We start from the raw sequence: 15,497 nt of genomic DNA on the forward strand, positions 1-15,497 counted from the left end.
AGAAGGGTAAGATAGTCATGACATGCGTTAGTGACACCTCTGGGGGTTATGACATCCATGTTGGGAGCCTATAACATAATACATATGAAAATTATTTGTGTAGGTGCTTAGATACAGTAATGGGTGTGGCATAACAGACAGAATATCCGAGTTTATAGGCAAAGGTGCTGTTTTGTCATAGTATCATATCCTGAAGGCCATGTATAAACAGATCAATAAAGAAAGGTTTTCTAAAATAATTGTGCAAGCATCTCAGACAGAACAGTAAGAAACAAATATGCCTACTCCCTTTTTAAAAATCTCTTCAATTTTAAGGCAATGGGCAATTTAGGCTCATCTTGGATAGGCCAAATGGCTCAATATACTGCATGTAACTAAATGGACAGTTATCAGTAGAGCAATATATCTAGTTTTAAAATAGTGACTGATTATGCTTCTAGACAAAGCTAGATAAAGCTTTACTTTATCCCAAGTATATTCCTGTAATTTCTCTTTGATTGGACTTTATATTGTACAAAATCTACGTGAGCAAAAAAGAATTTTCCCTTTTTCTTTCTAAGTCTAAATGTTTCTGCAGTCAGGACTAGCTATTTAAAAATATAAAAATTTATGGTCACACACACAAAAAAAGGAAACATTCCTGTGGTCCACTGGAGCCATGGAATAGGCACATTTCAACCCTTAGCCCCACCCATCCATTGAATTTGTGTACATGCAGAATGGAAAGATATCAGGTGGCAGGATGGATAAAGGAATGGGGATTCCCAAGGATCCTGGCCTCCAACCTCAGTGGCTGTGCTCAAGTCTCTTGATTGACTCCTATTCTACACTACTCTGCAGACTCTTCAAGATTTATTGGCTCACCCCCCTGGCTGTTCCCTTTGATTCTATGGAGGGGAGTCACAGGGTGCACAGCAGAGTTTACGCAGCTTTAACTTTGCTGATTTGACCTGCAAATCATCCCCATGCTCCAAAACTGGTTAAAGGCAGGAATCATGTCACTGAATGCGGCTCTTCTGTCACCCTGCCCACTTTTTCCCCCGCCCATTCCTGGGCATCTCAGATATTTGATAGAGAAGGGAGTAGTATTTCGCTTATCACTTTTCCCCATCTGCAGGGTCTGACCATGAGGGTTTTTTGTGGAATTTACTTCCCTCTGCAAGGCAAGAGAGGACACAGGGTATTTTTATATGAATGGACTGCAAGAAGAACATTAAAGTTGTTTGTATATGGACACCTACACTTATTTCCATGTTTATAAAGAGCCAGAATATACTCTACATCTCCTCCGCACCAGTACACAAGATACTTCTGGGTTTAAACTAAGCAGGAGAAGTTTTATCCCCATAGAGGTCATGCCTTATTTTCCAGGAATGATTAGTTATGGATGTCCACCTTGAAATATGTGGACCTGATTTTCAGAAGTTTTGAGCACCTACCCTCTGAAAAATCTGGCCCCTTTGAAATGATCCAGTTGTGCATCCAAAAAACAAAAAAAAAATCACTAATCACTTTTGAAATTTATGTCCTTTTCATTTAGATAAAAAAGCCTGACCAAAAACAAAAAATGTTTTAAAATGGGAGAACTATATCAGACAGTGATACACAAACAATCAGGCTAACTTCATGCTAATGGTTGCTGGTACCTGCTGGGGTTGATAACTGACCCACCCGGGCAAAGCTCCAATAGAATTCAATGGGAGGCTTGCCTAAGGACAGCCACAAGACTTTGTAGTGACTATACTCTTTACATACCGGTCTTCTCTTGTACAGTAAATATACAAAATGCAAGAAGTTAAGAACCAAGAACACCGAATTCCAGATCATTATATCCAAGGCACAACGGTACAGCATAGCCCAGATGATAAAAAGTACACATCCTGTCAAAAATAAAATAGGAAGTTAAATGATACTGATCAATAATGTATAAAAATATTTCTCCCAGATTTTATATACACACTCACACTTCATTCTTTTAATATAGATCCCTATTTTAGATTACAGTGATTATGTTCAGAAGTGATGCATTTCCCAAGTTTCAGAGTTAGGTAATATGGATCAAGATAAGCAATGCTGTATTAAATGCAAGTGTAACAGTTAATTTTGTTTAGTTACAAGAAGCATTTTAACTAAAACACAACTGCTTCACATAGCTGGCATTACACTGATTTGAGACAAAAAATGATAAGCATTCATTTCTAAGGCTGAAGCTTGTAGACAGACAAGACGTGAATAAGCAAGCACTATTTGCCTGGAGCTCCCTAAATGTCATCCACAGAGATTTTCAGTTTTAAAAGAAACCACCATAACATGTTATGAATCTGGCTTCCTGCTATGAATTATGACATTGTTCAAGACATCATTGGTTAGGAAAATAGAATTTTCAAATACTAATTCCTCCTCTCTGATTAGTGAGAGCTGTTAAACAAGATAGAGTTCTTAATTATGCATCTCTTAGAAAGTTACTCTTTCAAGTTGCCATCTCAGCTTGAAAAATTCATACTCCACATGTCTGCCAGTTCACAATTCAAACTAGAGCCCAAATCAGTGAACCCTCCACATGCAGAACTCCTGTTGATTTTAATGAGAGTTCAACAGATAAAAGGTCTTGCAAAAATTGAGGTTCCTGGCCATTAGAGAAACTCATTTTGGTAAAATAGCCTTTTGTAAGTGTGAAAAAAGATATGGAACAATTATTGTAAAATTCTTAATACAAGCAACATAAAGGTCTGGTAATTGAAATCGATTTTCTCAAACACTGAACATGTTCTATTATACTTATGACCCTGTAAGGTGTATTTTTGAGAAATATCACTTTTGTTATTTTTACAATGTAGAACTTCTATACTGTAAAAATAACAAAAGTGATATTTCTCAAAAATACACCTTACAGGGTCATAACTTTTCACAACACTTCGTCAATGGGCCATGAAGACTTTGGTTCTACATACAGTACAATGGCATAGAGAAAGTTCAGGAACCTTGTAAGTGATTTAGGTTAAGACTTTACAAACATAGTTTGGCCCCACTCAAATCATGTTTGAACTCTTCCTAACAATGCAGCTGAAAACAAGGTTTTGGCATCACCTACTATCATGAGGTGCTTATAATACTTCAGTGGTAAAAACCTAGCCCTATTCAAGTCAATGGCAAAACTCCTTTTGACATCAGTGAGTCCTGGATTTCACCCTAGCTTTAAAGCTAACACTATTTCTAAACTAGCAGCAAATGAAAAGCTAGAACAAAGAGAAGCATCCATTTTTAATGCTTTCAGATAATGTAAGAGAGCAGGAGAACTCTACTTTCTCAGAGCACTTAAGATTGCCAAGTGTGTTGTACTGCATGGTTCTGAATCCAACTACATCTTTATTAAATACAATAGTCCAGATGTTAGTCAGGGCATTTAAGGTGATTAATAATGAATCAAGCCAAGACTCCAATCGTAAATTTCTTTGACTATCGGAAAAAGGAAATGCTAGTTAGCTCTTTGCATTACAGTAGTATTAGACTTGGAATATTATTAATTATTTGTATTTCCATAATGGCCTATCATGGAACAGAACCCCCTTCCACTAGGTGCTGTATGAACAGAATTGGGGGAAAAAATCCCTGTCCCAAAGAATTTACAATCTAAGTATAACATAAGAGTAAACATGTGGAGACTAACAGGGTGGTGTAAGGAAAGAATGAGACAATATTAGCCAGCACGATAGGCAGCAGTCTTAGCATATCCAGTTTTTTGCAGGCTTCATAGAAAAGGAGAGTTTTAAGGAGGCATTAGAAGGATAATGAGTTAGTTTTGCAGATGTTTAGAGGAAGCTCCTCCCAAGCAGGTGGGGCAGCATGGGAGAAAGCACAAAGATACTTGTTTGAAAATGTTGTAAGTGGGCAATGGAGGCTGGCATCACAGATAGATGGGACTGAATATTTCAGTAGAAAATGAAAGATGATAGGCAGGCTTTGATTAGCTATGTAGGGTCTTGAAAGTGACAAGTGGATTATCTTTGATGCAAAGTATGGTCAAAGCAACGGTCTAGGAAAATTATCTTTGCAGCATCACTTGAATGAATGAGTAGGGCAAGCCTGCACTTGTCAAGGCCAATGACAACTGCAGAGATGTTGCAGTAATCAAGAAGCAAGATAATAGCCTGGATGAGCGTTTTAGATGTGTGGGTGTATAGGAAAGACCATATCTTAGAAATGTTACACAAAATGAATCCGCAAGATTTAGACATAGCCTGGACATGAAGACCTAGAGAGAGGTTGGAGAGGATGCCACAGTATGGGCCAGAGTGACAGGCAGGATGGTGGTGTGATCTACAGTGACCAAGTAAGGAGGTAACGGGGTGGGAGCGGGAGTTAAGATGAAGAGATCTGTTTTAGTAATGTTCAGCTTGAGTGGAAAGCTAGTCCTCCTCAAGAAAATATATTTACTAATATGTTCACGCTTCACTCCCATGGTGTGTGAGGTCATCTCAGACCTCATATTTTAAAGAAGAATATTCAAGAAGAGCTGGGGCTAGTCACTACATGAAGCTCTCCAAAGAAAACTTAACTATTGTAGGTGTAGCTGGTATTTACTATTATATCAGTGGTCTGAGAGCGCAAGAGATTTATATTGTAGAAGGTACAAGCTTATCTTGCTATAATTTAAATTGAGCTCTACTTTTTTCCATTTACTCATAATAAAAAATTTGGGGGCCAATTTTTTTCCATATTTTGTCCAAGCATATATTTTTTTCTTATAAGTTAAGAGAGTGGAGAAAGACAAAGAAAGGGAAAACAAAACAAAATAGCCCACACCACATAAACAAACCCTACCCTTCCACACACAGGCAGATGTTTCAGGAACTGCATAGATGCTCAAAATTCTATATGCAGTTGTTGTGGAGTTTTATGAGACTGGGTCTGTATTACCTTATCCAAGTAAGTTCTGCAATGTCAGAGTGTTGACCAGGCCCCAAATCATGCTAAAACACACCTCCAACAAAATAAAACAAACAATTAAAATATGTTGAAATACCACCAAGGAAGACAAGTGAGTCCAGGACAAAACCTTCTATTAGGGCTGTCGATTAATCACAGTTAACTCATGCTATTAACTCAAAAAAATAATCAGTGTTTTAATTGCGCTGTTAAACAATAGACTACCAATTGAAATGTATTAAATATTCTGGATGTTTTTCTACATTTTCATATATATTGTATTGTGTGGTAATTAAAATCAAAGTGTATATTATTTTTATTACAAATATTTTCACAGTAAAAGATAAAAAATATTTTTCAATTCACCTCATCCAAATACTGTAGTGCAATCCTTGTTGTGAAAGTGCAATTTACAAATGTAGATTTTTGGTTACATAACTGCACTCAAAAAGAAAACATGTAGGCTCTGAAATTTTACAAGTCCACTCAGTCCTACTTCTTATTCAGCCAATCACTAAGACAAACAAGTTTGTTTACATTTACAGGCTATAATACTGCCCTCTTCTTATTTACAATGTCACCAGAATGTGAGAACAGGCATTTGCATGGCACTTTTATGGCTGGCATTGCAAGGTATTTAGGTGCCAGATATGCTAAACATTCATATGCCCCTTCCTGCTTTGGCCACCATTCCAGAGGACATGCCTCCATGCTGATGACTCTCATTAAAAAAAATAACGTGTTAATTAAATCTGTGACTGAACTCCTTGGGGGAGAATTGTACGTCTCCTGCTCTGTTTTACCTACATTCTGCCATATATTTCAAGCTATAGCAGTCTTGGATGATGACCCAGCACATGTTTATTTTAAGAACACATTCACTGAAGATTTCACAAAACACAAAGAAGGTACCAATGTGAGATTTCTAACCAATCCAAGATTTAAGAATCTGAAGTGCCTTCCAAAATTTGAGAAGGACAATGTGTGGAATATGCTTTGAGAAATCTTAAAAGAGCAACACTCCAATGTGGAAGCTACAGAACCCAAACCACCAGAAAAGAAAATCAACCTTCTGCTAGGGGGGAATCTGACTCAGATGATGAAAGTGAACATGCGTCAGTCTGCACTGCTTTGGATTGTTATTGAGCAGAACCCATCATCAGCATGGACTCACATCCTCTGGAATGGTGGTTGAAGTATGAAGGGACATATGAATCTTTAGTGCATCTGCCCGTAAACATCTTGCGACGCCAGCTAAAACAATGCCATTCAAACACCTGTTCTCACTTTCAGGTGACATTGAAAACAAGAGGTGGGCAGCATTTTCTCCTGCAAATGTAAACAAACTTGTTTGTCTTAGTGATTGGCTAAATAAGAAGTAGGACTGAGTGGACTTGCAGGCTCTAAAATTTTAGATTGCATTCAAAAATAAAATTTTTTGTACATAATTCTACATTTGTAAGTTCAAGTTTCACGATAAAGAGATTGCATGACAGTACTTTTATTAGGTGAATTGAAAAATACTCTCTCTTGTTTTTGAGAGTGCAAATACTTGTAATATAAATAGAGTACTGTACATTTTTTATTCTGTGCTGTAATTGAAATCAACATATTTGAAAATGTAGAAAACATCCAAAAATATTTAAATAAATAGTATTATTGTTTAATCGTGAGATTAATTTTCTTAATCGCTTGACAGACCTACTTTCTATTGGTTAGTAAATGGAATTTCAGCCACAATAAAGTTGTAAAAAGTAAATTTTGTTTGGCTTACCCGTAGCAAGCAAGCCTCGCAGGAAAATCATATGGAAATTCAAAGTGGTTGGAATAACCAATCCAACTGCAAAACAAATATTTGCCACATGAAAAACCAGATGATGAACCTCACTCCAGTTTTCACACGCAGTCTCATTGACAGGTACAAGGGTGGCATTTTTGAAATCTGGTATAAAACCTAATGGAGTCATGGTGAATGAATTGATTTCTGTAGTATTCATCTTGAAGAATCCTATAAAAATACAAAAGAGGCATTAAGAGTAATGAGCACCAATACAACGGAAAAACAAATGATTTGGTCATGGGACTTAGGGGTATATTCACTCCTTCATGGGCATACATATTTCTCCTGAATATGAACAAAAATTCTACATGTAATTCAAAAGTTAACCTAAGTCCCTACATACAGTTGCCAACATTCTAATGGCACAAAACTGAACACCCTTGCCCCACCGCTTTCCGTAGGCCCCGTCCCTTCCCTTCTACAAGGCCCCACCCCCTGCTCACTCCATCCCCCCTCCCTGTCGCTCGCTCTCCCTCACCCTCACACACTCACTCATTTTCACCAGGCTCGGGCAGGGGGTTAGGGTGCAGGAGGGGGTGAGGGCTCCAGCTGGGAATACAGGTTCTGGGGCGGGGCCAGAAATGAGGGCTGAGGGTGCAGGAGGGAGCTCTGGGTTGTGGGAGGGGGTTGGGTTGTGGGAAGGGATGAGGGTTGCATGCGCTGGGTGGTGCTTATCTCAGGTGGCGCTTATCTCAGGCGGCTCACAGAAGCAACCGGCATGTCCAGTTCCTAGGTTCAGGAGTGGCCAGGTTCAGGGGTGGCCAGGCAGCTCTACACCCTGTCGTTGCACACAGGTGCTGCTCCTGCAGCTCCCATTAGTCAAGGCTCCTGACCAATGGGAGCTGTGGATCCAGTGCTCGAGGTGTGAGCAGCATGCAGAGTGCACATCTGCCTAGGAGCCCAGGGACATGTTACCATTTCCGAGGAGCTGCGTGAAGCCAGGTAGGGAGTCTGCCAGCCACACCAACTTCACTTTTAACAGCCCGGTCAGCAGTGCTGACCAGATCCTCCAGGGTCCCTTGTCCACCAGGCCTTACAATCGAAAAACCGGACACCTGGCAACCCTGTCTCTACACATGAAAAACATTTTACAGTCACGTTTAGGTGAAAACTAAGGATTTGACGAAAGGATAAAGGTCAATATTCTGACAACCTGCACACACAGTGTATTATCAGATACATGCCCAGTGACTTTCATAAGATGTGAGAGTACAGGGTCCACTCACGCTAAGCAGCTTGCAGGATTGGCACAATAATGGTAACTTCTGCTGGTTGTTAAATGATCCTTAGGACAATCGAGGCATACTACTTCCACTCCCTCATAATCGGAAAATACATGTGCATACCAAGAGCAGTACATAGCTTTTGTATCTGTAGAACAGCAAAGCTAAATACAAATTCAGAGGAACCTGTTTTCATAATTTTTTGTTAAAGAAAGCTTGCCAAAAAAGCCAAAGAGGATTTAGGTCTTTTAATTCTTCTTTATAATGTACAAAGCTGTCCTGAAAGAATTTTATTTCTTTCAAAAGGAGGGAGGAGAATTGATATTTGTAAGGTTAAAGAAAAAAAGAAAAAGAAAAAGAAAACAAGCACCAAGTCTAATCTTCTCCAGTTTTGCTGTAGGACTCCCTAGCGATCAAAAATGTATGCCCAAAGCTCTCTCATTCCTACAGAAGTGTTAGAGTGAAGATTAATAAAAACTATTTCCCTTCTCAGTTAATCAGGTTTCACTTGCTTGGTGTTTCTGATAACAAATGCTCTAGCTCTGCAGTCATCCATAGTGTCTTTCAGGAAAATTGGGCAAAAAAGAACTGACTTTTTAACATAAAACACAGACTCAGATTCCAAGACCAGAACAGACCCATTGTTGTCCTGTAATCGTACCTCCTATGCAACACAAGCCATAGAACTTCCCATCAGAAATTATCAGAACATATATTTTAGAAAAACAAACAATCTTGATTTAAAAATTGCCAGTGATGGAGAATCCACCATGAACTTTGGTAAATTGTTCCCTTAGCTAATAACCTTCACTGTTTTCTTTAAATCTTTATTGCTTCTTTTTGTTGTATGAAAGGCCTAAAAGTTTGTTTCCCTTAGCCCACTGTTTCTCAAACTGGGGTCGCCGCTTATGTAGGGAAAGCCCCAGAGCAGTGAACTGCGGCCAGTGGGAGCTGCGATTGGCTGGACCTGCAGACAGGGCAGGTAAATAAACCGGCCCAGCCCGCCAGGGGCTTTCCCTACATAAACGGCGACCCCAGTTTGAGAAACACTGCCTTAGCCAATATCATTCCAAAACACAGTGAAATAACTCTGACTAAAGGGGTAACTAAAAAGGACTGGGATATATTACCTTTTTTGAAACCTATGTGGACAGTCTTTCCTCATCAAGATTGAGCACAACTTGATATACCTAATAAACAAAGATTCATTTTTCAATTGAAAAAAAAAGATCTATTTAATATTAAAAGAAAGTAAACTAATCTTGTTTTCAGCTAAGTATTTAGGACCCCTATTGGTTGCAATATAAAAGGTTATATGGAGTTCTGTTTGATTCCTATTAATGAACTACGTTTGCATCAGAGAGTGAACACTCTTTTCCCTTTACATATTATGGAGTATGCATTGTAACAAATCCTGTAGGAACATTCCCTCTCTCTTTCATACACCCTCCTGTGACATTATACTCCATATTCTTTAAGAAAATATGCTTGTGATAGGAATATGACATAACTAAGATGTACTTTAAGCAAGATTGGCCTCGTAAGATATCATTGGAAAGGTTATGATTTACTGGATATGATTATCCTATTGGTATGCATGTATCATTTCTGCATCTGAAATTAGGAATATTGACTATATTTCAACTATGTTATTTTGAGTGATGCCCCCTGCTAACAACTTCAGGTACAACAATGAAAAAGCTGGACAGTGCTGATGGCCCATCAGCAAGAGCCAATGGACCGTAAAAGAGCTTAGTCTTCCTGTGAACATGTGGGTCAGCCTGTGAAGAATGGCTGCAGGGGCCCTACAGAGGCATGTGACCATGTCACCGGGCACTGGAACCTATCTTGAATTCTGTACTTTACCACGAGAAGCTGGGCTGGGGGTCAAACTAGGAAACAAAGGACTCCCGCCTTATGCAAATCCTATTTAAGGGTGGGGAGTGAGGTAATCCTGGTCATCAGCTCTCCCCTGCTACCCCACCCAAGGTGACTGCTGGAAACAGCTAAGACTAAACTGGGGGAAAGAACTGGACCCAGGCAGGAAGGGTGTCTGGCCTGTGAAGAAGATTATTAGAACCACATTTAGGGTGAGAACTTACATGTAACCAATTTCTTTAGTGAAACTAGCTTAGTTTGCGAGCTGTTTTATTTTCTTAGTAATCTGCCTTGTTCTGTCTGCTACCTCCTTAACTACTAAAAATACACCTGTTATGGTTAATACATTTATTTCTGGTTTACAATATAACCCAGTTCATGTGATTTCTAACTGGGAGAGGAGGCAAGAAGTTGTGCTTTACCTCTTCCCTCAATGCGGAGGAGGGTAATGTCATACAATTTTGGGTTTGTACCCCGGGGGGGGGGCAGGGAGTGGACATCTGTGTGCTGTGGCAAGCTCCTTAAGCCGAGCCTTCTCAGAGCAGATCTCTGTCTCTCTGTGCAGCTGGGGGTGGCCCTGCCTGCGTGCTTGGCTGGAAAAGGCTGGGGAGCCTAGCCCAGGAAGACCAGGTAAAAGGGGGCCCAGGCTGGCAGAATAGTCTGACTCTGTGGCGTCCCAGCACACCAGGTGACATCCCGGGGTTAGGGTGAGGGAGGGTGTCATCCAACCCATCCCACCACTCCCCCACACTCATACATTCATTACATCCCATGTCTAGCCAGGTGCACATGTGGTGAGTGGGACCCCTTCACAGGTGCCTAAATATGGATTTAGGAACCTAACTTCTGGCTCAGTTTTCTTTTTAAAATCTTGCTCTCTAATCCTCTAAAGTTCAAGCTGACTTATTACTGACACACAAATATAGCAGCGCTACTGACAGATAGCAGAAGGCTGCACAACTTTTCTGATAAACAGACTTCTAAGTGCCTGCAGAAATAGATTTACTCTATCTACAAAGTGACAGATTGTGGTCACTGGGTCTTAAGCAAGACTGCACACTAATTTCAACTGGAGATACTAATTAAACTAGGTATGCAATCTGGATATTTATCCACAGATAGTTACAGGAAAGAAATTGTTAGACATAAGTCTGAAACTTATGCCTTTTCCTCTGGTCCTAGCTCAGACCCTTCAGTCCTAACTTGTTTATAACACAAACATGAAAAATTCTATTTCAGATCTTCAGTATTTCAATATACCAAAAGTTCATAGTAAGTGGGAAGCTAAGGAATATAGGATCAAGCTTCTAGTGGTTTCAATTCAGCTTACTTATAAGCAGGGATCCTAAAAATCCATTTGCCATGGAAAAAACGCTGAATTTGCCTTTTTTTAAAAAAACAGAGATGAGACTTGGGCTGTCAGCCCAGGGAGGTGGGGTTCAGGCTGTCAGATTTCATTTTAATTGCAGAAAAATGTGGATTTATATTTATAAGAGAATTTTGTTTTTTTTAAATCACAGAAAACTAGGATTTCAGCTTAAGAAAGATTACTACAATAGTGTAATTTAAAATATAACATGCTCTGTTAACATAAACTGTAATAAAGAATATATTATTTACAAAAAACCCCTCTAAAACTGATCTTTAAATAGAAGTCATAAAATTTCATCTTCAGAAACTGTTGTGTATTTGGAAAAAATGGATGGAATGCTGTCAACTTAATTCTGACACGTTTAAATGTTGTAAAATGATGCTTTTACAAAAAACTTAATAAAATGTTTGATACATTTTTAAAAATCAAAATTAAAACAATTGCTTTTAACACACACACACACACACACACACACACACACACACACACACACACACACACACACCTCCCAGTTTACAGCACTCAGAATCAGAGACTGAAAACTCAATTTGTTTATAATTAAAACAATTTCATTGTTTTTCCACTGTCAGAGCTAAGAGAAAAGCAAGTAGTAAATAAACAAACAGTGAAAGTAAATTGGATTTTTATCCTTAAATTGACAATGTCTCCCTATATCTACTACAAGATGCTATAATTAACAAGAAAACCTGTTTAAGTGTTGTCTGGAAAGTGGTCAGAATATTAATACCGATATTAAACTGACAAGAGTGAAGATATTTTGAATTAAATATGTTACACAAATATGTTAAAGGGATTAATTTTTAAAAGATATTTAGGCAGCAAGAGATGCAGATAATGAGATTTTCAGAAATGCCCAGGGACTAGACCCACAATGGGGATTTAGGCATTGCAACGCAGAGTATGAGACTTTTAGCTGCCCTGACACTTAGTGGACTCTATAGCTGTGAGTTAGGTGCCCAGGCTCCCTATACAATGCCTGGGAAAAGTTAGGTGCCTAAGGACAGGATCCACAAAAACCAACATTCTGAGCAGGAGCTGCTTTAAACTACTTGTTGGAAATGCCACGAGGGGTATGGACTCCCCTTGTCCCTCTAATGGACATAGGTGCCTAGATCTAGGCTGGATGGAGGCATCTCCTTCTGCTCAAGATTCACACCCATGAACTCTCCCTTGGAGTGAGATGCCTAAGCTCCTTCTCAGCAGAAGATGTGCTGCTACTGCCATCATCACTACCACCATCCTTATACGCAATAACCCAGTAGTTAGCGAATTTACCCGGCCCCAAATCCCACCTCTGCCTTATGTGAAGCAGGGATTTAAGCCCAGGTCTCCCACTCTCCAGGTGAGTGCCATGCCCTGCCCTACCACTGGGCTACTGGGTTTAAGGGTGTGCAAGACCTGATCCAGTAGCCCACTTACCAGATAGGCTGGGAACACTAGGTCTGAGGATTCTGCTGGGGTTTAGGGCACAAATCAGGTACTGGGCATCAGGGATTAGATGGCTTTAAATATAACCACTGACAGAAATTTAGGTGACTAGGGAATTTTACTGATGAAAACTTATGTACCTAGGGGCTTTAGGAGCCTACAGGGTTAGGTGGCAGCTGAGTGGGGATTTTGTGGATCTAAATTTTTGACTTAGGCACATGAAGTGGAAGTTAGATCCCCAAAGGGCTCTAGGTGACTAGCCCCTAGCCCCTAACTGCTACTGAAATCAATCTCATCTGAGTCTTTAGGTACTTAAATAGCTTTTAAAAATCTGGTCCTGCAACTGTATCCATACAGCTGGCTCCCCATGGATCTAATTACAGGACTGGACCTCAGGATTTTTTTTTAATCTAGCTCTAGAACTTTTCTTTAGTCTACTTTGCTATGGTCCTGCAGCACAAAGAGTTGGCAACAGAGCCTTGACTGTAACTATTAATTTTGAGAGCTGAAAACAGACCGCTAGTGCTATTATAATTAGGTGTGTTGTAGTGTAGTTTCCCAATTTTCTTTTACTACTGAAATAGAATTAAAGGGAGAAACAGAGGCACGTGAAGAAAATATGTATTTGGACATGCTATGCAAATGAAGCCCTGCACCCCTTTAGACTAAAATGTCTCTATACTGAAATATCTGTCAGCCTTGGGCTGCGCAATAATCTTGATACAAATTAACAGTACGTTCCTTCTATGTATTAAGAAAATGCATCAATGTTAAGTGAAATTCTTAATATGTGCTCACTGTATCAACAGTCATAAGGGTAGTCATGCGTGCTTGGAATAGTGTTAACTGCAGATACAAATTTGTAGTATGGTTACATAACACACAGATGCATGGATAAGATCCGTTAAGGGAAACATCTATAACTGTCACTTTCTAATCCTCAATGCCTCACAAAATAACAGAAGCTTAATTTTAATTCACAATATGGAAAAACTATAAATATATGTCTTAAATCAGAGCCAATAAAATTAAGATATTGAATATTTGCATTTATAATAATAAAATAATGTTCTTTCTAAAGTACCCGTCCTATCAAGCCACTCAGGGTGCTGCTCAACAATTGTGCACATGCACCCTCCCCGCCCCAAATAATAAGCTTAGGAATATCTAAAAGGTAAAAGCAGGGGGAAATATTCATACCTATATATTTAGAAAAAATTGCTTAAGGATGTTTAAAAGTGGGAAGGGATGAAGGGACTCTCATTTCAAGGATGTGTGTTCCACAATCTTAGCAAAGGCAGGGTTCCTTGCGAATGGAAAACACTATGGTGGAATCCCTAAAAGTTGAGTGGTGTCCAAACATACTAAATATTATCAGATTATGATGATGTTTCCTAGGCTGTTTAGCGTACTAAATTTAAATGCAAAGCCTATTTTACAAGAGTGGCAACCTTAAAAAATGTGCTAGTACTACATCAATGTTTTGAGTACCTCTATTTGAACCAATCCTACACCAAACGAATTTAAACAAGCTTCTACTGGGAAAAGAAAATGTGTTCTGAAGATGCTCAAAAGTCACTCAGCTGTCATCAAATGTTGACTAAATCCTGCAATCTCACGTGTGGTTTATACTCACTGTAGTGAGGTTCCATTTGAATACTGCAGCCTTTGCTTGTCTCTCTTGGCTTTAAATACAATTTGTTTTAAAGCCATTTCAGTAAGAGCTGACTTACTAAGAGCTACAACTTGCCCCAGGGGGAAAAAAATTTCAAATTTTTGAAGCTGTTATGTGAAATTAACTATTTTTCTTGTTTGCCTTAAAAATCACCATCTAGCTAAATTTAACGATCATTTTACTAAACAGAAATTCTTTCCAAAAGAGAGAGACGTGCATGAGAACAGGACAGTCAGGGAGGGTTGCAGAGCTCCATTTAAACTCCCTGGTTTGATTTGAAAATCCTCGAGTCTACGTACGCCTACAGGATTATTCTTACGCTAACATCATTACTTTCTGTGCCGTTTCAACCGCACCCGATACAACTGATGGCCCATTTGCGAGTTTGGGATGAGGAGGCTCTTGGAGAGTGGGGCTGTTATACTGTATGGGGACCTCTACGCTGGACGCTGCTTCTGAGAGAAGGGGAGTGAGGGGAAGAGCAAGAAAGCGGACCGCTCAGGCTCCCAACCCGCTGCTTCGGGGCCAGGACGCCGCCACGGGCGGGGTGCGGGTGCAGGGAGCGCGGAACCCGGCCGGGAGAAGAGCAGCGCTCGGCTCAGCCCGGCTCTCCGCGCGGCGGGACCCCGCAGCTGGCAGGGGACTCGGGGCGGGCGGTGACCCAGGAGCCGCAGCCGCTCCCGACACAGCCCCGCTCTGGCGGGCTCCGGGGGCAGCGAGCAGCTGGGGGTTATAGAGCGGGGCCGCCTGGGGCTCGGGGCCGCTGGGAGCGAAGGGCCGGGCGCGGGCTGCACCCAGCTGACCCGGCCCGGGCGCGTCTCCCCGGGGAAGTTTCTCCTGGTCGCTCCGGGCAAGCGGCGCCTCCGGCTCCGATTTCAGCCGCCCAGGCGGGGTGGGCAGTTCGTCTGCCCCGGTCCCTTACCTGTCCCCGGGGCAGCTGCTCCCCTCCCCGGCTGCCACCCGCGGCTGCTTGGACTGGAATAGGCAGGACGCTGCCAGGGGCAGGCAGCGAACGGCCGCAGAGCGCAGGCGCTTCCCACGAGCACCAGCCGCTGCCCGGCGGCGGAGACACTGAACAGCTGCGGGAGCGGGGAGCGGGGTAAGAGCGGACTAGGGCGGCGAGCAGACGGGACC

General features: G+C 40.9%; 1 protein-coding gene across 2 annotated transcripts in view; it reads right to left on the reverse strand.

Moving 5' to 3' along the window:
- Positions 1–15,449, reverse strand: part of BVES (blood vessel epicardial substance) — a 46,101-nt gene extending 30,652 nt beyond the window's left edge. For both annotated transcript variants that reach the window (XM_030556019.1, XM_030556020.1), the window contains exons 1-3: positions 15,286–15,449; positions 6,701–6,934; positions 1,756–1,880 (exon numbers count right to left, since the gene is read on the reverse strand). In XM_030556019.1, coding sequence (XP_030411879.1) covers positions 1,756–1,880; positions 6,701–6,923 — 348 coding nt within the window. In that variant the 5' untranslated portion in view covers positions 6,924–6,934; positions 15,286–15,449. The remainder of the gene's footprint in view (positions 1–1,755; positions 1,881–6,700; positions 6,935–15,285) is intronic.
- Between the last annotated feature and the right edge of the window lie 48 nt (positions 15,450–15,497).

Source organism: Gopherus evgoodei, chromosome 3, assembly GCF_007399415.2.
Source record: "Gopherus evgoodei ecotype Sinaloan lineage chromosome 3, rGopEvg1_v1.p, whole genome shotgun sequence".
Classification (NCBI taxonomy): Eukaryota; Metazoa; Chordata; order Testudines; family Testudinidae; genus Gopherus; species Gopherus evgoodei.